Source organism: Aspergillus pseudoviridinutans (assembly GCF_018340605.1).
Source record: "Aspergillus pseudoviridinutans IFM 55266 DNA, scaffold_6, whole genome shotgun sequence".
Lineage (NCBI taxonomy): Eukaryota > Fungi > Ascomycota > Eurotiomycetes > Eurotiales > Aspergillaceae > Aspergillus > Aspergillus pseudoviridinutans.
Window position 1 is genome coordinate 1,965,903 of NW_025091286.1, and position 26,793 is coordinate 1,992,695.

Sequence of the window (26,793 nt, forward strand, 5' to 3'; positions counted from 1 at the left end):
GGAACGAGATGCCTGTTGTCTAATGTTGTCTAATTGTATCAGATACTCATTCAAAACCTCATGTAGTATATCGGAACCGAGGGCTATTATCACCCAGCTCCTGAATTTCCTCCTCTGTCATGCCTGCAACCTTCTCGTCCTCAAGCCCATTGGCTCTGCGACTATTCGCACGGTGGTAATAAACCCACATTAGAGCATAAAGAATGCCCGCAAATCCGACCAGTGATAGAGTCACGGCATTGCCGCGGACATAGCGAGGTGCCTCTGTTGATTTGTACAAGAAAGGCGACATCACCCCGCTGACATTGCCAAAAGTAAGCTGCATACCTGTCGCCAGCGTCCTCTTTCCGTAACGCGGGAGGGTAGTTGGTAGCCATGCAAGCGGTAGACCAACTGTCACATATAATCCCAGGGCAATGAGCAGTGCTCCAAAGTAGTGCGCGCCGGAAGAGACATCGGAGATAAGGATACCATAGCCGACCATAGAGATGACGCTGAAAATGCAGATGAACAATGCGCGACGCTGGAGTCGATCGCTGAGCCACGCAGTGGCGAGGTATGCCAGTGCACCTACCGCATAGCAGGGAATGGTAAGTGCCTGAACTTCCGGAGTGGACCATGATCCCATCCCTTTGATGATCGTCGGAAGGAACGTGCTGTAGCCGTAAAGCATAGTATCGACACCAAATTGGCCGATGCTGAAGGCGTAGATCTTCCAATCCAGGAAGCCTTCTTTGACATCTGCCCAGTGAAACTTCTGTGCCGACATAGTCTGTCCGACATAGCGACTGCGGCGGCGCACAATAAGCGCTCTTTCCTCTTCGTTGAGATAATATGCTGTGTCGGGTTCGTCTGCGAGAACGAACCAAGTTGTCACGCCCAGGATGACAGTCGGGATACCTTCAAGGATCATAATCCATCTCCAGCCCCTCAGCCCGCTAATGCCATTCATATAGCCGATGCCGTAGGCTAGAAGACCGCCAAAGGCTCCCGCGATGGCTGCGCTGCTGAAGAGGTAACCCGTCCGCAGGGCGAGCTCATTTTTTGAGTAGAATAGGGTCAAATATGTCATAAGACCAGGAAAGAGCCCAGCTTCCACCACACCTACAAAGTTCAGCGTTAGCATGAAGGCAGCTTTGTACGGTCAGAGTTCTACACTAACCTAGAAGAAGCCGACAAGCAATCAAACCGCCGTAGCTTTGAACGATGCCGGTCAGCGTCGCAATCACACCCCAAATAATGGCAATGACCGCGAGATAACGTGATGGCCTCAGCTTCTTGATGACCAGATTAGACGGTACCTCAAACAACTATCAAGACCACACAATTAGTCACTGGTGGATCAACGACTGCTGTGGTAAGGATCAAAACATACGCAATATGTCACGAAGAAAATAGACACCGCAACCTGGTATTGATTTCCTACCAGGCCCAGGTCCTCTTCCAATCCATACAGGCGAGCATTCCCGATGTTGACTGGGCCGAGAATCAGTGCACAGACAAGATAGACAAGGCAAGATCCAGAGCCTACCTCTATCAAGAAAGCTGAACAGATAGAGAAGAACAACTAAAGGCAGAATGTAAAAGTCGATTTTGCGAATCAGAAGCCCTTCCCTCTTCTCATCGAGCGTCGAGTCCTCCGACACGCGCTCGTTGATCCCAGCCGGCGGTGACTCCACGTCCTCCTTTGATTTCTGCTCATGCTCCATTGCGCGGGTCACTTATTGGGCGCCGATTTCCAAGTATAGGGTGACTATGTCCTGTATCATAATATGGAAGGATCACCCTCCCTACAGGAAACGTTGTCTCTGTTATTGGCTCATCAGGCGATCAACAAGATTGTGGCCTGTCAATGGAAGAACGATGGAAATCGCCAGGCTTTTGTTCACATAATCGATATATAAAGGTTTCCAAAAGCAAATTCAGAGCATGAGCAAGAAATCTAAGGGCAGAAGAAAACGCGGAAAAAGTCGATGAGACTGTGTCACAGTGGCCAAATGCCAAGATTCCTGACTGATTGGATTCACGATTCTTATCTATCAGTGACTTTAGAGTTTGCTGAATATTAAAGGTATCTATTAGTCTAAGGTACCCTTAAGTCCCTTACAATGGCTAGATCATTTACGGTACGGTGTCGATTGACAGTGCAGGTTTCCATTCTCAATACCAAATGTAATAAAAAGTACATATCTTACTGCTATCAATTGGACGAAAGTCGTTTTGGGTGACTGCAACATGAGATCATCCCTATGATCTTCGGAGATCCTCGTTGGGAAATCCCAGAGGAAACAAGAGTGCCTCACCGAGTCACCCTCCGTACCATCAATGCCGCTGTGAGAGTCAATGCCATTAATAGTCTACTGGTGAGTTTGGTAACAGCCTTAAATGGCTTCAGTCACAGTATCAGAGCATCTACTATTGTATGATCTTCGCACAATGGGCCTTTAATCACACTGAGTGTTGGGAGTATTAGAAAGCACGGTTCTGCAGAAGTGGGGTAAAATAGCGTTCGTAGAATAAGCTGAGCATCGATATATTGATCAGCTAAGATATCATCCTTGGACATAGATATATCATTTTTTACAGTCAATAGAGGTAGTTGCATGCAAGATGCTTAATTATTCAAGCCTAGCGTCCAACCAAAGAACCAGAGCCTAGGGATGGGAATGAGATAGTGATGCCTCAGGCAGACACTCTCCGCATATCCAAGCCGAGGCATAATTACGCTTATGCGGGGGTAACTAAGCGACGACTTGACATCATGTCATATAGAAGCTTGATAGCAAGCAAGCTAGGTGTCTTTCACTGACCATTGCTTCATTCCTGTTTCCTACAGTCGTATCAGAGTATTCTTGTACATCAATTGCGCCCAAAATGCCTGAAAACTACGGGGAGTTTCAGACGGAGATCTATGGCCGTGGAGCCATGATGGGCATCAGGCCCAATGTCACCACCGACGCTCGCCTGCTCGAAGAACAGGCTCGGAAGGCGTTAGGAGCGCGATCATTCAACTATGTCGCGGGGGGAGCGGGCGAGAAAGCCACCATGGATGCCAATCGGTTGGCATTTCGTCAATGGAAGCTGTAAGCTTACGCACTCTGTTACTTCTGATCATTTGCAGCGTAAACGGATCTGCGGACTAATGCGCAGAGACAATGGCCACTCGTAGAGTACCTAGGATGATGAAGCCGGTTCGTTTAATGCAGTAGCTACTGTGGATTCACCTGCCGGCAACTGATGATACACTTTCTAGATGGCTAACCAGGATTTGACCGTGAATCTCTTTGGTCAGGAGTATCCGGCCCCCATCCTCATGGCCCCAGTCGGGGTTCAAAGCCTCTTCCATGAGGACAAGGAGACGGGTCTTGCTGAAGTATGTGCTGAGGTCGGAGTACCATACATCCTCAGTACAGCCAGTAGCAGCACTATTGAAGAAGTTGCCGAGGCGAACGGAGATGGGAAAAGATGGTACCAGCTCTACTGGCCCCAGGACGACGACGTGACTATGTCATTGCTGAAGCGTGCGAAAGAGAACGGATTCTCTGTCCTTGTGGTTACACTAGACACTTGGTCTCTTGCATGGCGACCTGCAGATCTAGACAACGCCTATGTACCGTTCATTAAAGGCGTCGGCAATCAGATTGGCTTCAGTGATCCAGTCTTTCGCGCCAAGTTCGAGAAGGAATCGGGCTCCAAGGTCGAAGAGGACATCGTCGGGGCATCCCGGGCATGGATCGGGGACGTTTTTTCGGGCAGACCTCACACCTGGGAAAAAATTGCTTTCCTGCGGAAGAACTGGGACGGTCCAATCGTCCTCAAAGGCATTCAACATGTGGAAGACGCACAGCTTGCCCTGAAAGCTGGTTGCGATGGCATCATTGTTTCCAACCATGGAGGTGAGTTGATCCATTCCAAAAGACGCGAAGGCCTTGACAAACTCACTTTATTCGGTCTGACAATGCACAGGACGGCAAGTCGATGGCGCTATCGGCTCACTGGACGTTCTCCCTGAGATTGTGGACGCAGTAGGTGACAAGATGACCGTTCTATTTGATTCCGGTATTCGGACCGGCGCAGACATCATCAAAGCACTCTGTCTAGGGGCCAAGGCAGTTCTAGTAAGCCGTCCGGTAATCTACGGGCTGGCCGTAGACGGAAAACAAGGAGCAAAGCAGGTGATGAGAGGAATCCTCTCTGACCTCTGGAGCACTCTGGGGTTGGCCGGTATCTGCGGGATTTCCGAGTGCAACCGGGATAAAGTCAGGAAAATTCAGTATCCCGGGGACCTGAAGGCAATGATGTGATACCAGGAAGATATGCCTTTGGCCTCGAGTTTGTAGATATTGAATCTGCACATGTCGTGGACATCGTTCGAGACATTGCACACACAGAACACTTTCATCCTAATTCTAGTGTTAGAGCGAAATGAATTTCCGCTGGCGATTTCAGAAACTTCATCACATACACCATCAGATAGGGGTAAATTATAATGATGAACTGTCCATACCTGAATTTTGAGTAGATGGCCAGGCCAAGCAACGCCTCCGACCCGCTCACTTGTTGGGAAAAAGACGGAATCACATGTCACCCGCCGGCGCATCTCAACGAATCAACCTCCAAACGCGAGGTAGTCTGGCTGGTGACTCGTGGGCTTGCCACCGATCTACCTCTGGTCCGTGTTGGGAGATTTGTCTCCCAGGAACAGGCTCTTCTGAATTCTGACGCAACTTCTGGGTATCTACCGACTTGGCAACATGCGTCCATGGGTCGTGTCTGCCCTGATTGATTGTCGCATTACGTCGCGACGCTGCCATGATCTCGACCCGCCTTTTCAATAAATGAATGCACATTAGTCCCCTGTTTCTACCATATGGCTCGGAATGTCGCGTCTGCTCGGTTTTGGATCATTTTTTGGCAAGCAGGTTGGAGCTGAAGGCGATATCGAGGAGGCGCTGAATTGTGATGGCGCAAGTCATGTGCCAGCTACTTCAGGGGCAACTTTACTCCCACGACCAGTTGCCTCTGCTCTGTCAATCTTGACTCAATCGACCTCATTGTCTCTGAAATTAGGGAGTTTTTTCGGTGGCATTGCTATTGAAGGAGCACGAGTCACGACGCTTACCGGATTGGAACTCAGTAGAGCAGTCATTGAAGGAATTCTTACGAGAGCTGGGCGGGATGTTGCTGTTCGAAGCAGTGGAGAGCGTGGGAAAGTGGAGGCGGAGTCGTTACTCGAACGAAGCGTATGCTGAATTATGCTTATTCCTTTCTACTCGTTCATCAAGCTGATGGGATCCAGTTGGCCGCCCTGCACACCACGGTCACCTCCGCCTCGTTCTTTGCAGCCGCAACATTTCATTTCTCATCAACAACGCTTTCCTCTGCTGCAAATGTATCTCAGGCCCTTTTGTCTACTCTTGACGCAATACTCGGCTCGACCGAATCGTCAAGAGCTATTGCGGCTATCATAACGCTTATTCGACGGGAGTTCAGAAGTCCCAATACTGAAATAGGTACCGACAATATCGGTGTCGGCGACCTTCTCGTCGGAACTGTCGGCTTTGCGATGCTACAAAGATGGGGCCGAAAAAGCACCGAGAGGCATATGCGCCTTAATGGCGGTCATGAGACTGTTTGGGATGTTGTGATCTTAGACAATGGTGTAAGGGCCGATGTCATTGGCACTCATCCAATCGAGTCTGCTGGATATTCTCGGAGTGCGCTAGGATCTGCGACTAGACGATCATCTTTCATATCGCCCGGCAATGAGGAGGAACGTTTCGATGCTGTGCCGCGGCCATCGAGTGTGGTCGAACATGTTGAGGTGCCCCAAATGTCGCTTCCAGCTAGCGATCAACAAGTCTCTGACGAAGATATTCGTCTACACATAATGAGGCAACTTCCACGGGGTTGTCGTGCGTCAATCAGATCCGATGTGGTCACTACAAGGACCATAACAGTTGATATTTATGATGATGACAATGCTGAGATTTCTGCTCCTCCGGGAATGATGATGATTGAGGAAAGATTTCACAATGACCGATCGGGCGAAAACAGTGGTCTTCTTTCTACTACGCACCAACTACCCAAGCACACGGTTGTCTTCAGAACTGCTTTCAATAAAATACAAAATGCGGACGTCAGGCCGTCTCACAGGCCTGAGACCTCCAATGTGCGAGGACTCGAGATTCCGACAGCTGCTAAAAGTCTTCCTGCATTACCATCTGCCTTGCTTGATATAAAAAAGCAAAAGGATAACAAAAATGATGATTCCCAGGCGCGGATCAGCAACAGCAAAGCGGTATCCAATGAGCAGCCTTCAACGATGGGACACATAGAGAATCTTGAATATGACAAGCCTCATAGTCACATCGCACCAGAATCGAGTTCAGAACGTTGCTCTTCGACAGGAACAGCACGGGATTCCAAGCAGGGCGGTGCCAAAAAATCTCGTGAAGTTTCCAGCAGTGGTTCTGTGAACGAACAAAGCACGGGGTCTAAAGGTGCCTTCGGGAAAGGGTCGCTGACAAGATTAGCGCAGAAGGTAAAACCAGCTAGTGTCGAGAGAGACGAGGCTGGCAAACGACCAGCACAACGATATTCTCTAGATAAGGCTCCGAGGGTTTCGAAGAATGCGACGCAGCGTAACAAGATGCAGAAAGTGCTCCTTGCTGACAAGAGATCCACCCACCATGACATGTCCACAACGCCAACTGTCGCGGAAAGAGCAATTAAGACGACAGGATCTCACATGGACAGAATATTGTCGCCGGTCGCGAACAGAGGAGTGCCCAGATCACCCCTACATGACCCACGGTTGCGAACTTCTCCCGGTCAGACACGTCGAGTGCAAACGCCGAACAAGCCCCAAAGTGATGCGCAGCTTGATTATTTCACCGTCCATGAATTGAACCAGGAGTCTTTCATCACCCAATCAGACTCATACTCCTTCCGATCCGCAGGCACGCGACCAGGCTCACCAACCGCTACACGAACCCATGTGCGAAGTAGCAGCTCCTTATCATTGACGCGATCCGAGACAGACATAGCTTTATCTTTAGGTGCAGATGGCCGCCCAACGTCGTCGGGTTGGCAGCAGAGGACTACTTCGTTCGCACCAAGTATATACTCCTTAGCAACAGCGGGCTCGGAGACGTCACTCATACTTGCTCATCGTGCACGAAAGAGCGCATACGACGATATAGACACTATCAGATCGCTAACCCGTGACGGCATAATCCCTGGTATATTCCCAGAGCAACATTTTGTACAGAACATCAGACGCTTTTGCCGATTCTCCTCGGCCTCATATGGATCGAACGCCTTGAAAGTGATGGGTGTGACGAGACCAGCCCAGGCTATTCCTGACCGGGAAACTGACAGCCAGGAACACTCTGATTTCTCGGTCCACACGGGACTACCGGCGTCAACAATCCTCTTGTCATCTTTCGTTGACCCGGCAGGAGGAACCAATGCTGCGGGGGAGACTGACAGCGGTTTCCCTTTGGTTCATTATGTGTGCCTGGACCATGCTTCAAAAGCTGTTGTTCTGACTCTCAGAGGAACATGGGGATTTGAAGACGTTCTCACAGATATGACTTGCGACTATGATGACCTCGTATGGCAAGGCAGAAGCTGGAAAGTTCACAAGGGTATGCATGCTTCGGCAAGGCGCCTTCTAATGGGAGGCGGCGGAAGAGTTATGATCACCATCAGGGTCGCTCTTGAAGAGTTCCCAGACTACGGCGTAGTATTGTGCGGCCATTCCTTAGGGGGTGGCGTTGCCGCACTTCTAGCCACTATGATTTCGGAACCCAACAGCGACCAATTTGGAACCTCGTTCGTAACCGCTACGCCTCGGTCTGCCGCACAGCGGATGCTCCAGGGAAACAATGACGACGAAGCTGAAGAGAACCACCTTCCCTTCTATCTACCAACTGGACGTCCAATCCATGTGTATGCGTACGGTCCCCCGTCTACTATGTCCCCATTCCTACGCCGTGCAACTCGTGGCTTAATAACGACGATCGTCAACGGCCAAGATGTGGTACCAAGTCTTTCTTTAGGCATCTTGCACGATATGCACACTGTCTCTGTCGCGTTCAAAAGCGACACTTCTGGGACTAAGTCACATGTGCGATATAGAGTTTGGGAAGGTCTAAGGCAAAGCATTGTTAACAAATTTTATGTCAATGAAGCGCCCATGCTTCTGCACGCTGGCGAAGGCGTAGGGGAAGACGCCTGGGCGTGGAAAACTTTAAAGGCGCTTCGAGAAGAGATGTGTGCCCCCAAGCTCCTGCCTCCTGGAGAGGTCTTTGTGGTGGAGACGATGCGTGTTCTTCAACGTAATGCCTTTACGTCTGACGTTGGCGGGGACGGCTACCCAATGCTTGGTCGGCCTGCAACGAGGGTACAGTTGAAGTTTATCCGAGATGTCGAGTCACTTTTTGGAGAGTTGAGATTTGGGTCAGGAATGTTCAGCGATCACAACCCAGCAAGATATGAGGCCAGTCTGGCGGCGCTTGCGCAAGGTATCCTTGACGATTGATACGCTTACCAACTGATGAAGTGGGAGCATATTTCTGATGATTATTTTGCTGTTTTCATGGTTTCTGGGATGTCACTCGTTGATAAAAGACCACGATATTCGGTGTTATGTATAGATTGGCTTTGACTCCATACCCCTGATATACCCCATTTCATAGTTCCAGATTTCAATTGATATGCTCTTGACCTTGCCAAAACTCATATAGAATTTCCATGCACACTGGCTCCCCGAGCGTGGATCATAGGCTTTACCACTAAATCGTCTCCTTGGCGGGGGTGGAGGACATCCAAACGTATACCTCGCGAGACTATAGCCTGTACCTGCCGAAGTACTCAGTCCAGGCTTCAAACGACTCCGTTCTGGAGCAGCCTCCCTTCATTCTCTTAATAAAAGCCATTGCATCACAGGCTGAACGGCGCCGAAGTTCAGCTAAAGCCGATCTTAGCATAGCCGAAATACTGCTGTGAACCTTTCCGGTAGCTTGATTGCATAGCACTGATCGATCAGCCATCGGCGGCTGGGATTGGACCCGAGCAGCAGCTGAGCCAGCAATATGCTGCTGAACAGATAGCGACCAAGAAAGGAAGACCATGGTCAACTTAGTCCTAATATGTCACAATGTATCGTTTCACCGCCCATTATGGGGTGTCTCCTTTTTCTCGCCGTGGCCCTTCTGCGCCCTCTCTTGAATTCTTTTCTCAAGGTCGTCGATTTGTCTCTCGACAAGTTCCTTCTTAGACGTCAAGTTCTGTCGCATAGCCCGTAGCGACGCAATTCGTTCGTCAACTGTAGCTTCTCGAGATTTCTGGACAGTCTATTCCACGCAGAACGAGTCTGTCAGACCAACATACTCTTTTGCCATGGGTTGAGAGATCATACCTGAGTAACCTCTTGTTCGGTCTTGACGCTGGCGCCGTAAAGAGTTCCTGCTATGGTAATTGACGTGACGGCAGCAGCTAATACAAGCTTTGGTACATTTTTAGGAGCAGGCATATTGACAGTTATTCTTGTTCTATTTCGTGATGATCTCTAACACAGCAACATGTTGACGCAGTGGCCTGCAATGAGGGAAACATGTGTAGAATTGCCTCTCTCTACCGCCTGACCAATGGGGGAATAGATTGATTAGCCCAGCGGGAGTCGCGTCGCGTCATCCGCGCATGAACCCCAAAACGATCTGTATCGGAAAGTTGAAAGAGACAACGACCTTCTGTTAAATGCGCCTATGGATGCAGAGCGTCGCGCATCTCTGTCAATATGCCGTCCCTGAGCACGGTTCCCCGCCGTCGGCAGCGGTCGGAAGAGAATGAAGACGATGATGAAACGTCGACCAACTCATCAAGAGACCCCACGCCTGTGTCAAGAAATTCGATCAACGGCAAGCGACGTCGGCTAGATCAGGTTCAGGATGGCGATGAGGAAGAAGATGACCGTGAAATTGGTAGCGAAGGCAGTGATGAAGGCACAGAGCAAGACACTCCTGAGCTTACGCAGGCTCATCCCAGACCTGCACAACCCTCCAATTCGCAAACGAGGTCTTTAGCCCATGGTGAGGTGGATGAGGATGGCTACAAGCCTGGCGCTATTGTACGCATTAAAGTTACCGATTTCGTCACCTACACTTCTGCCGAGTTCTTCCCTGGGCCGAAACTCAACATGGTGATTGGGCCGAATGGAACAGGGAAAAGCACCCTTGTCTGCGCAATTTGTCTAGGCTTGGGATGGGGGCCGCAGGTATGAGCATGTTCATCTTCATCTTGAGACATTACAACACCGTTGCTAACAGGTTCCCCGCCGATCCATAGCATTTAGGGCGAGCGAAAGATCCGGGCGAGTTCGTCAAACACGGTTGCAGAGAGGCAAGCATTGAGATTGAACTGGCTAAGGGACCAGGACTCCGTAAGAATCCGGTTATCGGTCGAACAATCAAACGCGAAGGCAATAAGAGCTCGTTTACAATAAACGGAAAGCAGGCTTCTCTCGCCCAGGTTAAAAAATTCGCTCAGTCCTTCGCCATTCAGATCGACAACTTGTGCCAATTCTTACCGCAAGACAAAGTCAGCGAGTTTGCTGCGCTGACCCCTGTGGAACTGCTTAATTCAACGCAGAGGGCCGCTGCTGGACCAGAGATGATCGAGTGGCATGAGAGTCTGAAGAAGCTTCGAGCTGAACAAAAGAAGTTGCAGTTAGATAACCAGAGTGACAAAGATTTGCTAGCAAATCTCGAGAACAGACAGGAGATGCAGCGAGTAGACGTTGAGCGAATGCGGCAACGGGCCCAGATCAAGAGGAAAATCGAGATGTTAGAGCAACTCCGTCCAGTTATTCAATACAGAGAGGCCCGCAACGAGTTGAAGCAGAAGAAGATCAATGAAAGAAGACTCCGAAAAGAGCTCGAGGATTTGGAGGCTGAACTAGAACCTGCACTGAGAGCGGTCAACGCAAAGCAGCAATATTGCTCGCAGCTGGATGAAGTGGTCAAGTACAAGAAGCGATGCTTTGAGCAGGCAGACCGCGACGCCATAGAGATCGTGAAGAAAATTGAGCAATTTGACGATGCGCTGAAGGATCTCAACAATCAGATTGAGGCTGAGAAAAAGAGTGGCCAGAGCTACAGGCAGGAAGCGACCAAGATCCAGCAGACAATCAACAGGCTCAATCGCGAGCTCAATGACGAACCGGCCGAGGTTGATATCGGCTGGTATAATGAGAGGATTGTGGGTGCGCTTAGAGCGTGATCAGAACGCATGCTGACTGTCTCCGCAGAAAGAAAAGCGTCTGGCAACCAGAGAGCTTGAGGGAAAAGCGACTGAAATCCAGCAAGCTCGACTGCCGCTTGTTGAAGAGCTCAAGTCGAAGAACGAGCAGATCAGACGAGCAGAGCAACAGTTGCACAGTCTCGCCTCCCAATCCGGGCAGCAAGAAGCCAAGCTCCGTGGAGCGTCACAGCATTCGTATCAAGCTTACAAGTGGTTGCAAGACAATCAGGATAAGTTTGAGAAGGAAGTTTTCGGACCGCCAGTCGTCACCTGCTCGGTCAAAGACCCCAAGTATGCTAACGCGATTGAGTCATTATTACAGCGCACGGATTTTACTGCCTTCACCACGCAGACTCGAAATGATTTCCGGACCCTGCAAAGAGCCCTGATCACCGAAATGAGGCTTCATGACATTAGTATCAGGACATCAACGACCCCTCTAGAAAGTTTTCGCCCACCCGTCTCGGACGAAGAGCTAAGGTCGCTGGGTTTTGACGGTTGGGCGAAAGACTTTCTGAGCGGTCCCGAGCCTGTGCTTGCCGTTCTATGCAGCGAAAATCGGTTGCATCAGACCCCTATAAACTTACAGGGAATCTCGGATGAAACATTCGCCAGATTGGAAAATGGTTCGATAAGCTCCTGGGTAGCTGGAAAGCAAAACTACCAGATTGTCCGGCGACGGGAGTATGGCCCTAGTGCGGTTTCGACCCGTGTGAGACAGGTTAGACCGGCGCAGATCTGGACTTCGCAAGCAGTGGATGTTGTAGCGAAGCAAGAGGTTGAGCGGAAAATCCTCGCCCTGAAAGATGAAGTAAGTCAAGTAAAAGAAAAGATGGAATCAGAGCGGAGCAGACTCCACAGGATGGGTGAGGAGAAGAAGGAACTAGATCGCGAGAGGGTAAGTCAACGGCAGTCCTAGAACTCTTACATTTGGCTCACTCTTTCCACCCAGGCTACACTTGAAAAGGAGAAAGCCGAGAAACAGACAGCACTCATCAACTATAAGGCTATTCCTGAAAGGATTCGTAAGTCGTCCGATCTGTCTATTCTCTGGTCTGCCGACCGTTCTCGTCTGACATCGCGAAAATAGGTCAGCAAGAAGCGAAGAAGAAGGATATCGAGAGACTCTTTGCGGAGATGAGAGTCAGAGTCCTTGAAATTCGCGGTCGCCAAGATCAAATTTCAATACAGAAGGCCAAGGCAAATCTTGAATATGCGGTACGATGAAACTTTGACAATTTATCAATTCGTCATTCCCATGCATTCTTAGAGACTGACAGTACGCGCAGGATGCTGTTGAGAGCCTTCGCAGACTACAGGACGAAGTTGCTCAACTTAGCATACGTCTTATTGAGGGCCTTTCGGATTGCACAACGTTAAGAGAACGCAGTCAGCATCACAAGACGAGGCTAGATGAGAAGAATTCCGAGGTGAAAGCGGCACATGAAGATGTTAAAGCTCAAGCTGAAGCTGTGGGGAAAATGGTCGATCAAGCAAACAGAGCTGTACGGGTCGTCAACGAGCAAGAGGACTTGCGTGAATTCATGCCGACACTGGTTGAGCATACTTTGGAACAGCTTGAAGCGGACATCGATTCAGAAAGAGCACATCTAGAACTTGTGCAAGGAGGCAACGCGAACGTGATTAAGGAGTTTGAGGAACGCGAAAAGCAGATCGAGAAATTGCGAGATAAAGTCTCCGAGTTCCAGAATCAACTTTCGGAGTACGACCATGCCATCAACGAAATTCGTGGTAAATGGGAGCCCAAATTAGAGGAGCTTGTGAAGAGTATCAGCGACGCTTTCTCAGACTCCTTCGCTCGCATTGGATGTGCTGGTCAAGTCACCTTGGATAAGGCAGAGGACGAGGAAGGTCCTAATGGCGAGCCGGGAGGCAGCAATTTCGACCAGTGGTCAATCCAGATCCAAGTTAAATTTCGAGAGAACGAGAACTTATCCATACTTGATTCCCATCGACAATCGGGTGGAGAGAGAGCCGTCAGCACCATTTTCTACCTGATGGCCCTCCAGTCGCTGTCGGCCTCTCCGTTCCGTGTCGTCGATGAGATCAACCAAGGTATGGACCCACGAAATGAACGCATGGTTCATGGACGTCTGGTCGATATCGCTTGCGCCCCAGCGCGCAATGGAGGTGGCGGCCAATACTTCCTCATCACTCCCAAACTTCTCAGCGGGTTGGTCTACAAACCAGGAATGAGAGTGCTCTGCATTTACAGTGGTGAGCATATGCCTGAGGATTACAATCTGCTTGATTTTGGCGGTGCCATCAAGCGCATGAGGGCATTGAATGCCAAGAGGAAAGGCAAAGGAAGAGCTGTTGAGGGTGATGCTCATAGGAGCCCCGGTGATGTCGATGTCTACGGCTGATGGAGAATGTTGTGTCGTCTGATTTGTCTGTGATACCTATTTCTTTTCTATTGCAATAATTTTTTATTTTATCTATGGCAACGTCGAGGGTATTTAGGCTACGGTCTGAGCAAGGGCAGGTGTCGAGTTTGCAGGTTACTTGGGCTGTACAGATATTTTAAACATACACAAAGATTATGGAAGCTGCGGTCTATCTCTCAAGATGAGCGCTCGTCTTATTTGGTCAAATTACGGACGACGTATGCATGAGATAGATGAGCCAGATTCAGTATACCTTGGTCTATTTCTATACTGAGGAGTCTACCTTAGAATACCGAGGTGATTTCAAGGTCCCAATCAGTCAGATGTACATGAAAGTTGTCATCTGTCTTCGAGGTCATGTCACGTCACATATCTCACAAAGGAAATGACTCAAGGAAAATAAAATTGAACAAAGAGACGTGTTCGCCGAGCCCTTCATTCAATGCCCAATGCTTCCCAGCCCGAATACCCAGCGACGCCTGGCCTTTATCATCACAAAAATCGGTCGGAAAAAGACAATACAATAAAAGGTAAAAATATACACAGAAGAAGAGAATTGCATGATTGTGCCCATCCCCGGACACCTAGCCACAAAGTAATTGTAACAAAACATGCGCACGCATAAGAGGGTATCATGAAAGAGCAGAGGCAGAGCAATCGTCGCTGGTTGGGGTTGGTGGTGAGAAGAGCGTTGAGTAGTTTTGTTCCTATCTTTTTTTTCTTCTTCCTTTTTTTCTTTCTGCTTTTTGGGGGTCCAGCTAAGTTGAGGTGGCTTTATTGATCGTTGAAAGCGCAGTCGCAGTCTATTGAACCATGGCGGTAGCAACTGGGCGACCCGTATGGCAGCCACGCTCGTGACGCTTCATATTGCTCCGGACGCTGAATGCTTTGCCGCAACCAGCATGTGTGCAGCGGAAAGGCTTTTCGCCAGTGTGGCTGTGAGAGTGGATGCGCAGACTAGAGGGCCGCGAGAAGGCCTTGTGGCACGTCCGGCAGATGTAGCGATCATGGTTCTGCTGGTAAGGCGTGGAACTGGACGGGGGGAAGTAGTGGTGATGTTGCCAGGCGGGGGTGACGGGAGAAATCATCTGTTGATGACCCGGCGAGGGAAGAGATGCCACAGATGGTGGAGGGAAGGTGCCTGCGTTTTGAAAGGCGTTTGGCGCAGGGTTTCTCTGGTAGTAAGCGGCAGTTGATGGTGTAGAGGGCTCGATGGGAGAAGAGTAGGATGACACGCTGGGAGCAGGGGAGGCATATGGAGCTCCGGCGACATGCTGAACGGACCCTTGACTCGAGATAGAGGATCGATCCGACGGACTAGGAAGCCCAATTGGCGCCTGGGAATACGTTTCGGTGGTTTTCATCACAGCACTGGTGCTGGTGGCAGAGACAGATGATGCTGAGGGAGAATGGCCATTACTGTGAAACCCCGAACCAGGACGCAGTGGCGGCGTTGGTGGCATGGCGTGTGGTGTGATAGAGTCATATGTCTGCGATAGAGGCCGGGGGTCCGAATCCCTGTGCGCTGACAGACTGGTTCTTTGGCGTTCTGCGATCTGTGAGTCAGTCATACTGGGCTTTGTGATGAGGTATTAGACTGCGAAAGATCATACTTGCTGCGTGTGCGGCGGCACCGTCTGCATTCTCAAGAAGAATCGATATGGAAGGAAGCGAGAATTTGGGCTGGTCCTCGGCTGGAGGGGATAGCGGTGGCTGAGGCGTACGAGAGTAAGATGTCGTATGTGATGGTACAGCAGAGAAGTAAGAGCCCGTATATTGTTCGGAAAAGCGCTTGTATTGGCTGGCAGACGGATTCTGAATGGATCTTGACCTGAAGGTCGGCACTGTATCCGATTCAGAAGGCGAGATGAGGCTTGCGACATCCATGTTGTTTGCGCAAAGGTATGAAGCGGCCGATATAATGGGAAGGGACTCAATGGTATGCGGTGGAAGCTGAGAGTGAAGAAGAGGAGGAAAGATGGCTACGGTGGAACCATATATGAAGGTAGAGCGAGTAGTGAACTACTTGAAGCTCAGGGCCAATCCAGATTGTCTCCTCTTTAAGTGGGGATGTTGTCTGGGAACAGGGGGATGGAATGGGGTGTATACTTTCCAGACGAGGAGATTTGCTGGATAAGGTGGGGGAAAGTCAAAGGCAAAATATAATTATAGCTTGGTACTTGGTACCGAGATGATGATGCACCGTAACTCCCGCCTGCCAGGAGCGAGCGGAGGTCAAAATACAAGCACGATATGGACGTAGCCGAATGACAGGAGGCCACCAACATGAACCTGTTCCTTAATTATAATGATGGTAATTATGAAGAAGATAATAAGAGCCAGTGATATTATTTTACTTTTATTTTCTTTTTCTTTTAATCTTGATCTTTTTTTTTAATATCTTTTCCTTCGGGAACGGGTATTAGAAGGCGAAATAAGAAATAAAAAATTAAAGATGAAAACGAAAAATGAAAAATAAAAATTAAAAAAAAAAGACTGATCCGCTACAGTGGGTTGTGTATTACATGGTAATAGATGGTATCACCTAAGGACCCGTACATTTAAAACATGTTTTCCGTGAGCCAGCAGGGCGGTAATGTAAATATCCTGTATTTTCGTTTCGGTTTGCCTCACCAGGGGGGTTGATACCTCCATCCCAAAGCTTAATTAATGAGCACCAGGAGCCTGGATAAAAGGTGTGGTGGTAAGATTAATATTCATTTTTTGCTTTTTCTCACCCAATAATGCATACATTGCGACGTGGTCTCGTACCCGGCGGTTAACACTCTGTATGGCTAGTGCGCGGGTGGATGGACAGATGATGTGCGATTAGTTTGTATTGTTTTGGGTAGGCTCGACGAGAGCTAAAAAAACGTGCGCCTCCCGGCCCACTCTTACAGAGGCCACCGTACCCCGGCTAATTTGGAGACGTTCATTGGATTGTTCCAGCTTGCGATTTCACCTTCAACGGGGTCTTAGCTTTGCGTCAAAGTGCGACTTGACTGTATGCTCTGATCAACCTCCTGCATGCTGGAAATCTCCACGTCGTGCTCTCCATGTCATAAGAGACATCATCGAGGGAAGTTGCTGTAAACATTCTTGCTTCTTCTGAAGCAGTCACTGGTAGGCCTGACATTGACAACCTTGATCACCCTGGCGTACGTAGTCCGTACTGCGTTGTGTATTTGGGGCTCGGCTACAGAAGGTCTGGCCCTAGTGCAGATCCAAGGATACTCTAGCCTCACGACTTATTGAGATTCAAATCATCGATCATCATTTTACTCTGGGTGCAAATCATGGCAAATCCTAAGTATTCCTATGCGGGAGACCAGCACAGTAAACGGTACACGGCCCATCCAAGTTACGTATTGCCGCCATCAGACTGAGAATGGACTCGCTAGCCGATCCCTCCAAGTGGATCCTGGAGACAGAATATTTTACCTGTCACAACGATCCCATGCCCCATAAACGGCTGATCGTTGCCGCACGATCACGCGTTGGCAGTTTCCTGAGAGCATTGATCTCACGGTCCAATTTCCAATCATAAAAACCGATAAACCAAAATCGTAATCCACTGTAGATCCTTTTGCCTGGGCGGTCGATAGACATGCTCCAGTGGTGAAGATGCCAGCCGTGTTAGGATTAGCCTTCGGGCTCGCCGTAGAGGTTACTGTTTCAGCATTCGAACTTTGGATTATGCTTGGATCACCGGTTTGATGATCCTCCCCATCCGCCGAGATTAGCTGGATTTCAATCTAATCCTTCTTGATTTAATTTGATTTAATATATACATCATAGTCTGTCCGAGAGAAGGAAACCGGAATGAGCAGACAAAGCAAATCATAAGATGAACAGGAAAAAAACAGAAGAAAAAAATAAAAATAGAATAAAATAAAAAGTACGGATATATATATACGAGTAAACTGAAGCGACAGGAGACATCTGTCCCAGTTGGGAAATATCTCCGTTCTGGATGCCACTATCAACCTGGATAGCCCCATCTCCAACCAAGTCCATGGGGGTGGATGACGGAGTTGCGGGCTCGCAAGCACGATGGGGGAACAAGGTCTAATCCAGAGATAGTCTAGCCCCAGCCACCCAGAAGGGAATTTCTGAACGATTTTCCTTCTCCTTTTCGCTTGGGGGCTAAAGACATAAGGACTTAGTGTCTTGACGGAACCGGAGATTATTGTGGCGCTGGCAACCAACGAAAAACCCAGACGATCTCAAGCGAAATTTGGACGAGCGTCAATCTTGTTGTGCTACTAACCTGGAAGAGGTGGGTCAATGAGGTACCTTAGCTACGTAACTACGTATCTACTCCGTATCCGAGAGCAACTCGTATCACTTATTCTTTTTGCTTCTTTTTTCCAAGGGGGCTGTAGGGTGATGGCTCTATTCCTTCAGCGCTGTCCAACAAAAAGAAAAAAACAAAAACGGAAGAAATGAGACATGACAGGACCAGAGACAGGCCACCTCCTTGACTGTTGCATCATTGATCGAACCTGAGGGGATGTTGGCAGCCCTGATCGCCCATGCAGGGGAAGCAGCTTCGATAGGTCATACGCACAAATAGTACGCCGTAACAGTAGTCACTCTCCTACGCCGAGTCGTTACTGAAGATTGCATATCGGTACTATCTGTGCTGATAGAAGAGCCGTATATCCTGGATTCAAAAGTACCCCCCGATCTGCTTGCCGTACACAGATGCCGACCGATCAAAATGAAAGTCTAATCCAATTCCAAACACTGGTTAGCCACTGCCAGAGCATTAGATGCTTGTTCTTTGAAGGGAAAGTAAAGTTTCTTGATTTGAGTTCGTTATTATGAAAAGATCACAGTCGTCCATGGATCCAAAACAAAGACAATATACGGAGTAGTAAGAGAGTTCTCTGGGCCCATGTCTTGGCTCTACCGGTTCCATGTGCACGAGATGCCTCGGCCGACGACCCAGGGAACCAACTACCCAAAAGGGTTATGGACACGACCGGCCTTGTTACTACCTAATAATTTAGCTGAAGATCATCACACTGTCAATATGTTCTGGAACCAGATGATCTTCTGGGAGGATGGAGTACGGGTACGGAGAACATGAGGATCATGGACTCTAGATGTACCAGTCTGCAGAAGCCCAAATGTTGCATAATTTGGTGTTCAAGTCAGAACTAATCTTCAGTTGTTTTTATACAGTACACTAATCTTCCGATTGAGTCCATGACTCCATTTACTGCTTGCTGGATCTGCCTTGTCACGTGTGAGGCTGTAGGATACCCCCTGCACCTTTGTACGCAGCTCAGACAAATCCAGTTATGTTCCCGTTTGTCCGTAGCTGTGTTGTCAATCAGTCTGAGTCAGTTGCTATTACATACTCACTTGTAAGTGTAGAATTAGATATGGTATTCGTATGTCATTTTGAGGCATAATAATAATCCACGCAACTATTGGTTGTCTCGTACGGCCTAGCGTCCATTATTGATTTCCCTGCTGAAGCCGAGGATTATCCGTCGGAAAGCGAAGGTCTCCTGTCGTTTTGTGCTCCTCACAAAACACCTCCCAGAGTCCCAGTCCCATATCCACATCCTCCGACCCAACACTTAATAGACAATCCGCTAGATCGTCTCATGGAATATCTAGAAGCCCATACCTCGGACATCGAAACTAGTGCCTTCGGGGAATCATTTCCTTCTGGGGAACGATATTCTACTCTCTTCGAGAATGTCTTGGATCCTAATCTATACTCTACAATAGACCATAACTAGCGATCCCGACCGGAGATTGTCTCAGCGCAGTTGACCACATGGCTAGTACCTAAGGTCTATGCTCGACCAAATTGAAAGTTTGATCGTTTCGTTCCATGAACTTCTCTCCTTGGTATTGCCATAGACACTAGTCTAGCCCGTCTAGGTCCTTTATTACGCTACCCCAAGATCGCCACGCGATTCATGGACTCAGATATTGCATAACCTGGCGAGACCTCAATCAAGTGACTGGTGTTCATAGCTACCAATACAAAAATAAAAGCTCTGGTCCATGGTCGCGTGAATGCTGGGAGTTTGGCGAATCCACCCCTGCACAAAGTATCTACGACAACATCCATACGCTGTACTCTGTGTCAGGACCGACTTTACTCCGACCTTGGTTGCAAATCTCCCAGAACGTATTGGGCAAGCCGAAAGAGCTATCGCAATAATCCCGTATTCGATCGCTTCATGGAGACTGAGCTTTGATGAATGAGCTTGAACTACTCCGTAGGGCTTCGCTTTGTGATCCGACGGGATACCTAAGAGCTCGATGATTGGTCTGGTTCCAGAATATGGGCATCCGTATAAGTTTCCGTAGTCTGTACCCACGGATACGGAGTACCATTATTACAGAGATTCTCTTCTTGTACGGATACATAAGTGATTAACTCAACTTGCAATTTGTGTATGGAGCTATGAGCCTCGCTTACATCATTATGGTGGGTCGTTACTCCTAGCAAAAGACTCATCCCATCGACGAAAGAGGAAGGGGAAACAGATGTAATACTCCGCAAACTCCGCTGCCGTTCCTCACACTAAGCCAAAAAATAACAGCAAAATCGATTACACGGTTCCTCTGAATCTGTCTTTCTGGTTCCGACGATGCTAATGGCGAGCGAACAGAGCCGAAGGAGGAAAGAGTGAAAAGACATCACCATTAGGTATGAAGTCTGCGACTCATCCATGAGCTACTGTGCTATACCGCCCTTGAAACTGGTATGTCAAAGGTACGGGGCCAGAAATAGAACAGATTGACCGTTGGGTTCCTGAAGATCCTGACCACGATGGTGCTGCGCATTGTGAGATTTCCTGTCTGGCTGAAAATAATGATGCTAGAAGTAAGGGGGTTCACATAGGTGGAGTCGCTCAGTAAGCGGCATTATTCAGAAAGTCGAGCGGAAAAGGAGTAAGCTGCCTGGGAAGAGCATGGTCTCATGGAGCCTATCCAAGGGGGATTAACATGAGATGATGCGCGATGATCATCGAGAGCCTTCAACGTCCACCCAAATAGACTCGGGAGAACTACTGCAACGCGCCTAGTGGCGGGTTTGGAGCGACCGATTTTTCCACCTCTCTAAAGCAATATCAGTCACATCACCTCGACCTACAAAGAATGTTGGTGCACATGCGTCGACATCTTGTTTTTGTGATAAGGGTTTGCCAGTAGAATCGGGATATGCTTGAAACTATCGACTCATTATTCCTGCCATTATTGCTATGGATCGCCCCTCAAGCGACTAGATAACGAGTCCGAGAACTCCGTGAACATAGCCGGAAGTTGGCCGGATTTGCCGGCCATGTTCTACCCCCGCGCAATTTACTGAAAACAAGCTGTGCCAGGCAACAGACGCAGGATGATGAAAGTTCAGATAATCTTGCTGATCTTGTAACTTCGGTCTTCCAAGCTTTGCATAGGTAGTTTCATACTTGGTCACGCTGCATGCATGGACCATAGTGCACAGGTCCATCGATCATATTCAAAACACGACGGCAGCTTGGTTTCATCTTTAGGTCTGGACAGGGTGGTATGCATACTGTAGATACTCTCTGTACTCCGTATGAAGTGGACGGTGTTCACATGTTGACCTCCGCAATTCAGCCACGCGAGACGGGGATACGGATGGGGTCGATCCTCATCGCGTAAGTGAGCTCATCGCTTCGAGGCTTGAACGTCTCAGATCAAACTGCAATGTCTGTGCTTCATCTGGCCCCTTGGAAGAATGTGCAGGATCTCGCCTGCGTTTGCTCGGAAGTGATTAGTTACGTTGCACAAAGGTGATACAATACACGGAATCAGGTGTGCGGCATGGTTTTGGGCTGAATCTGCCTGAATGCATTGAGATAACTACCTACCTGACTTACCGAGTGATACTGCCAAGGTTTGGTGATGTATCTTACAAACTTAAACTCAAGGTCGAGTTACGGAGGATGACTTCTCGATGCTGAGCCAATCCTCTCAGCGATTATGTACATATTGTCTAGTACGTACAGTTTTATCCAAAGTTATTATGTCTTGAGTACCTAGCATGCCTGCTGTTGATGTTCGATCGTCCGTGGGGTAAAACGAAAAGCCACTAATTGCTAGATACCAGCTGAAACACGGCGTGGCGTAGCTACTCAAACGATCTCAGGTACAAGTCAGTTTGCAGACCGCCACGTTGAATACTCAAGGAAACGGCCGCAGATCCTTATTGTGTGCTGTGACCAGGCAACCGGCCTCGTATATGATAAGTCACACGCAAACAAGATATCATACAGATTCACGCACATTTTTAGCGTGGCTCTGATTCCCGACTTGAAGGTGTATCAGGAAGCGCCTGCCTCCTGAGACGCTGACCAGACAACGAGATTGTCTGAAATGTCACCAGATGCGACTGATTGGCTAGATCGTCAAACGCATACCTCGGTTCATCCACCTAAGAAAACTTAAAATCCTACCCCGAAAAGTACTCTGGATTTGAAACTCTAAGAAAAAGACTACCAACGTAAGATGGCACCACTAACCGCTGGTCGCACCCCTTTTAGCCTCCAACTTTAGGCGAGAACTGCTGGAGCGGGCGCCGGACGGGCTAAGCTCCTCTGAGACAAAAGGGGGGGCGCTAGCATAGTAGCCCACTCACTCCACTCTGGGTCTGGACCCTAGTCACTTCACGTGGCAGACGTCGGCTCCGCTTGCAGGTGTCGCTCGGGCCTTCCCGAGTTTGGCACCAAAGCCGATGCAAGGCTTGTCATGGCGCCTTCCTCCTGACAATCCTCGTCAGTAGTCCGTTGTATCCATGTAAATCATGTAATATTAGGTACGGAGTATCTTACAGCCTTACACAGCGGGTGGGTTGATGGTAAAGGAGCTGAAAAACAAAAGTCACACTTTACAGTTATCCATGCTGATCAAGAGGCGTGTGGGACATCAGTTGCCAGCTATTTTGATTCCTCTCAGACCCAATTCAATGAAACTGACCCTATCACTGCATCCTGATGACGTTCATCCGTCCCAGTTGAAGCCAATGTACGCCGTACCCTGTATTGTAAACAGGGGGCTGGTTGGAGTAAATTGTATTACCATACTTACAGAGACAACACCGTGTAATGCCAGTATGAGTTTCTTTTTAGCTTTCCCGGCCGATCATTTATACATAGAAATTCACTCTGTACAGTTAAACACCTGATGTGTTCACCTTCAGATGATCACTTGATAACTATTTGCTTCTTCTCAGGATCTGAGGAGAACCAACGGTTGGAGATTGACAGATCAGGGGGCTGAAATGAATAGCCATCATCACTACGTGTTCTGATCAGTTAAGTCTTGCCAATATGGAAGCGCCCACGCTCACAACTAACTACATATCCATCCAGTTTTTTAATTAAACAGCCTAGAAAATCCAATTAATTAAGGTTAACTCGAGTCATGTTACCCACATATCCGCCAGCACGACCAACCAGCACCATCTCTCCCATCGGTCTAAGACAGATCCTTGACAGTCGAGGGTGATTAATAACGGAGCAAAGTGCTATTTGTGGCGGCGCTTGCATACACCGCAACCTACGATGTAAGAATCAGGCCCTGATCCTTGAAGCGATCACCCAATCAAGCCATGAGGCAAACGCTAGTCGACACATGGAGATTGAGATAGGTCCACATTACACTATACTGTGTATTCCTGGGAAGGGAATTTACGGGCGGCCGAGCGCAAATGTGACTGCGATTCCGATTTTCTGCCGGCTGCCAGGTCCTGCCTTCTCCGTGTGGAGGTTGTTGTGCGGATTCTTGTGCGACACCGTAGTAAGCCGAAGGATTCGGATTCATAATCATCATGTAATCACCCACTTTTCCGAGTCATTGTCTAGCTAGGGCCAATCGCCAATCACCTAGAAGTCGGACCTGGCACTTCTTAGTCTCACGAGATGACCAGGCATTTTCCTTGAGCCAACATGCCACAAACAACGATGACTGCTCTGGATGATACTGTTGCAAATATGATCAACAGTGGAGGGAATGTTAGGTAGAATTCAAAAATATCCATGAACAAATCACCAAGCATCATATCATGGTTAGACTCCTCTTAAACCATAAAAAAACTTTTGGCTAACTTTACTTTTTCTTCATTTTCTTTTTGTTTCTTGCAAGCTTAACTTTCTGCATTGCCTTTCCACGAAGAATCCTGAATCCTTCATCATTCCTTGATCAGACGCCGTACATCGTAATATCTTACGCGTTCGCAGCCGAAGGCTGAACAGAGTACATGGGAAGGAAGCTCCTACTGATCGGTATCAAGGGACAGCGTCTGGCCATAGCTTCTGGCCTTAGAATAATTCTAGCACATCGGAAGCGAAATGAAGGTTGTCCGATCACTGTCAGCCACCTATACGGCACTAGCGGTAAGATACTATGCGGGTATTGCCATCCTCGGTACGGACATGGTTGCCTAAGGTGGGTAAGGTATCATATACTAATGTATCGCCTCCGTATTGAAAAGGGAGATCTGAGTCCTGCGCTAGAATGTCCAGAAATTAGTATCATTTCGCTTCTGGGGTGCTGGTATCTCATTGTAATTTGGATCCTTTGGATTGTAAAGTATATCAGGCATTGCGTTTCTTACTGCCAAGTTGGTCGCTCATCCCCCAACTTTAAACTTACAGCGTAACGTCATGCCCACCCCATCACAAAACTGATCGTATCGACTACTAAAACGGGTATAGTCTGCTTCCTGCAAGACCACCAGATCTCCGGCGTGGCATTTATGCACCTTTCCTCAAGAGGCTTAGTGATGTGCGGTGGATCAGCCAGAAACTTCTCCAGAAGAAGGTTTGTGGCCGAGGACGACCCTAGGAACGGCTATCAGGCTACCACTGATTTACCTACTGCAATTAGAAGGCCAAACGAGAGCTCCGTAGGCCTGGTCCATATGGCGAGGATCGACGGCCGGTACTTGACTGCGACCTGCTCTCCGTACCTTGTTTCTTACCAATCACCAATTTGGGAACGTACAAGGGTACATCATACGTAATCCTGGATATTTCCTGGGATACTGGTCTAGTTTACCCACTCTTGATTATTAATTCATTTTTTCCTTGCCTTTGTCCGGGTTTGAGTTTATCCTAATTTCATCTCGGTTGGGCCTGTAAGACTTGGATATTATGAAGCTACAGTATCCCATAGCCTTAATATGAGGGTTAATCTTGAAGCAAATTAGAGAAATGATGTGCAGGCTGGCTTTCTTCGTCGTCCTTCCTCTGAAACCCGCCACCTTTCGAGGCCTGGTCTTATCCGGTCTTTGTTTAATTAAACTGGGTGACATCACGAGTTGCTGCCATCATCGAGCAACGAACCTGTACGGACTAGTTTGACTTCCATCGAGGGTTGTGGACAGCAAAATATAGCCTACCTGAGGTAGAGACTCCATAACCAACCACTATCTCATAATGTGAGATGACTTGTTCCATTTGTAGAGGATATGCATGCATAGCTCATCAACTGCATGCATAGCTCATCAACTGCATGCATAGCTCATCAACCATGAGCTCTATACCAATGGCGTTGCTTCCTTTGTGCATGAAGCACAAAAAGGCCCCGGAAACAGTCCAATGGTATCTTGGCCACGGCGTCTGCTACTATCAGCAGAACCTCATGCATCCACAGATCACAAGATAGGGACAACTCCTGTATCGTGGGACATGAGACATCAACTCCAGGCCAAGTTTGCCTTCTGGATGGCAGGAGAAGTCAGCGGCCTCGGATGTTCAAGTGAGCGCTAAACAGAATATGCTTGGAGGCCTAGTTGGCGCCGAGCTGGTCTGCTTGGCTACTGAGTCGACTGTTCCTGATGAGGCATATGGTCTGCTTGTCTAGTGAGTCCACTGCTCTTGTTGAGGTATATGGTCTTCACTTGGCAGTACCTTGGGGAGATAGTACAGGCAACTAGGAAGTATCGCTTTTGGTATCGTGCATATGGAAAATTGCGGGATGTGATGAGGACTCTGAGGAGCGCATGACGGCGGTTTCAAGTGTTCGCGTATGTTGGAATCGATGAATTATACCCCCTATCTCGTACTCGAGGATGGTTAGTCTACCAGAGTTTCCGCTATAATGTAGGAAGTAGTCCTTTTGTGCTGAGGTGAGAACGAGACGACTAGGACCTGACATGCTCCACTGCTCTGTTCTACCAGGAATCAACCCTGGTCAATATTAGCGAACTACGGACTTACTCGGTGTTGGGTCCTACGGAGCAGCCATCCAATCTCTTCCCTGAGCTGATTGCGACTCTACTGGTATTATTCAATGCTCTTCATGCGAAACAACGGACTCGGATGGTGGCAAGTCGCATTCAGTTTATACAGGCAGGCTGGCAACGAAATTACAGTGACAGACATTGTGTGTTCCTGTCTACGCGTCAATTCTTAAAGTCTTGTTTGAGCTTCGCCTCCAGCGTTTGCTGCTCCAGGGTCCGTGTTGCACGCGGAAGGCGTTCTTGGAAGCTACAATGTCAGTGCATGGAGTCCGTGCCCAGGAATTGATCCAAGTGGGATTATGACACCTCTATGCAGCTGTTGTTCTTTGGTAACGTTGGTGATGCCAACAATAGCTGTGATTGTGAGTCATAGGGCGAGGAGTAACCTACGAGGCTGCTGTACATCCATGCAGTAGTGATTGCGCTGAGGCCATGCACTTCTACTGCATCGCATTCGGATGCAGGATATTGTCGCTCATTATTGGACCAGTGCACAACAACCTTGGTATTATTAGATTGGTCACACCGTTGTGATTTGGGCTTGTTGCTCCTCGTGGTAACTGCTTGACCTCTCGCTTATCGATAGGTAGACAATGCCATGGCTTCCTAGGATAAGCGTCGGCCGTTTAAGGCTATGGAGGATGGATATCGCCTACCAAGGGGAAGGATGGCGATACGACAGCACAGACCGCAGTAACAGGGTAACAGGCTGGCTTGCACCTGTAGAGCCGTTGAACATTCAGTCCGTCTACTCCATACCGTTCTGAGGATATACGTAGGTCGCTTCTTCACACTCATGACTCTGATCAGATTTCCAGGCAGGCAAGTATC

At 48.6% G+C, this 26,793-nt stretch overlaps 6 protein-coding genes across 6 annotated transcripts; 3 read left to right on the forward strand and 3 right to left on the reverse strand.

Moving 5' to 3' along the window:
* Positions 1-58: 58 nt before the first annotated feature.
* Positions 59-1,709, reverse strand: Asppvi_009115 (putative MFS transporter; the record flags this gene model as incomplete). Its single annotated transcript, XM_043304974.1, has 4 exons — positions 59-1,104; positions 1,163-1,310; positions 1,376-1,476; positions 1,532-1,709. The coding sequence occupies 4 exons, from the start codon at positions 1,707-1,709 to the stop codon at positions 59-61; spliced, it is 1,473 nt and encodes a 490-aa protein (XP_043160909.1).
* Positions 1,710-2,874: 1,165 nt separating this feature from the next.
* Positions 2,875-4,304, forward strand: Asppvi_009116 (lactate 2-monooxygenase; the record flags this gene model as incomplete). The annotated part of the gene is made up of 4 exons (XM_043304975.1): positions 2,875-3,083; positions 3,170-3,191; positions 3,254-3,896; positions 3,967-4,304. The coding sequence occupies 4 exons, from the start codon at positions 2,875-2,877 to the stop codon at positions 4,302-4,304; spliced, it is 1,212 nt and encodes a 403-aa protein (XP_043160910.1).
* Positions 4,305-4,880: 576 nt separating this feature from the next.
* Asppvi_009117 (lipase family protein) lies at positions 4,881-8,548 on the forward strand (the record flags this gene model as incomplete). The annotated part of the gene is made up of 2 exons (XM_043304976.1): positions 4,881-5,243; positions 5,300-8,548. The coding sequence occupies 2 exons, from the start codon at positions 4,881-4,883 to the stop codon at positions 8,546-8,548; spliced, it is 3,612 nt and encodes a 1,203-aa protein (XP_043160911.1).
* A 628-nt stretch (positions 8,549-9,176) lies between these two features.
* On the reverse strand, positions 9,177-9,541 carry Asppvi_009118 (uncharacterized protein; the record flags this gene model as incomplete). Its single annotated transcript, XM_043304977.1, has 2 exons — positions 9,177-9,362; positions 9,428-9,541. 2 exons carry the CDS (start codon positions 9,539-9,541, stop codon positions 9,177-9,179), a joined length of 300 nt encoding a protein of 99 aa, XP_043160912.1.
* Positions 9,542-9,805: 264 nt separating this feature from the next.
* Positions 9,806-13,694, forward strand: Asppvi_009119 (DNA repair ATPase SMC5; the record flags this gene model as incomplete). Its single annotated transcript, XM_043304978.1, has 6 exons — positions 9,806-10,282; positions 10,354-11,265; positions 11,315-12,205; positions 12,260-12,332; positions 12,398-12,525; positions 12,597-13,694. The coding sequence occupies 6 exons, from the start codon at positions 9,806-9,808 to the stop codon at positions 13,692-13,694; spliced, it is 3,579 nt and encodes a 1,192-aa protein (XP_043160913.1).
* An 824-nt stretch (positions 13,695-14,518) lies between these two features.
* On the reverse strand, positions 14,519-15,602 carry Asppvi_009120 (uncharacterized protein; the record flags this gene model as incomplete). Its single annotated transcript, XM_043304979.1, has 2 exons — positions 14,519-15,264; positions 15,329-15,602. The coding sequence occupies 2 exons, from the start codon at positions 15,600-15,602 to the stop codon at positions 14,519-14,521; spliced, it is 1,020 nt and encodes a 339-aa protein (XP_043160914.1).
* Between the last annotated feature and the right edge of the window lie 11,191 nt (positions 15,603-26,793).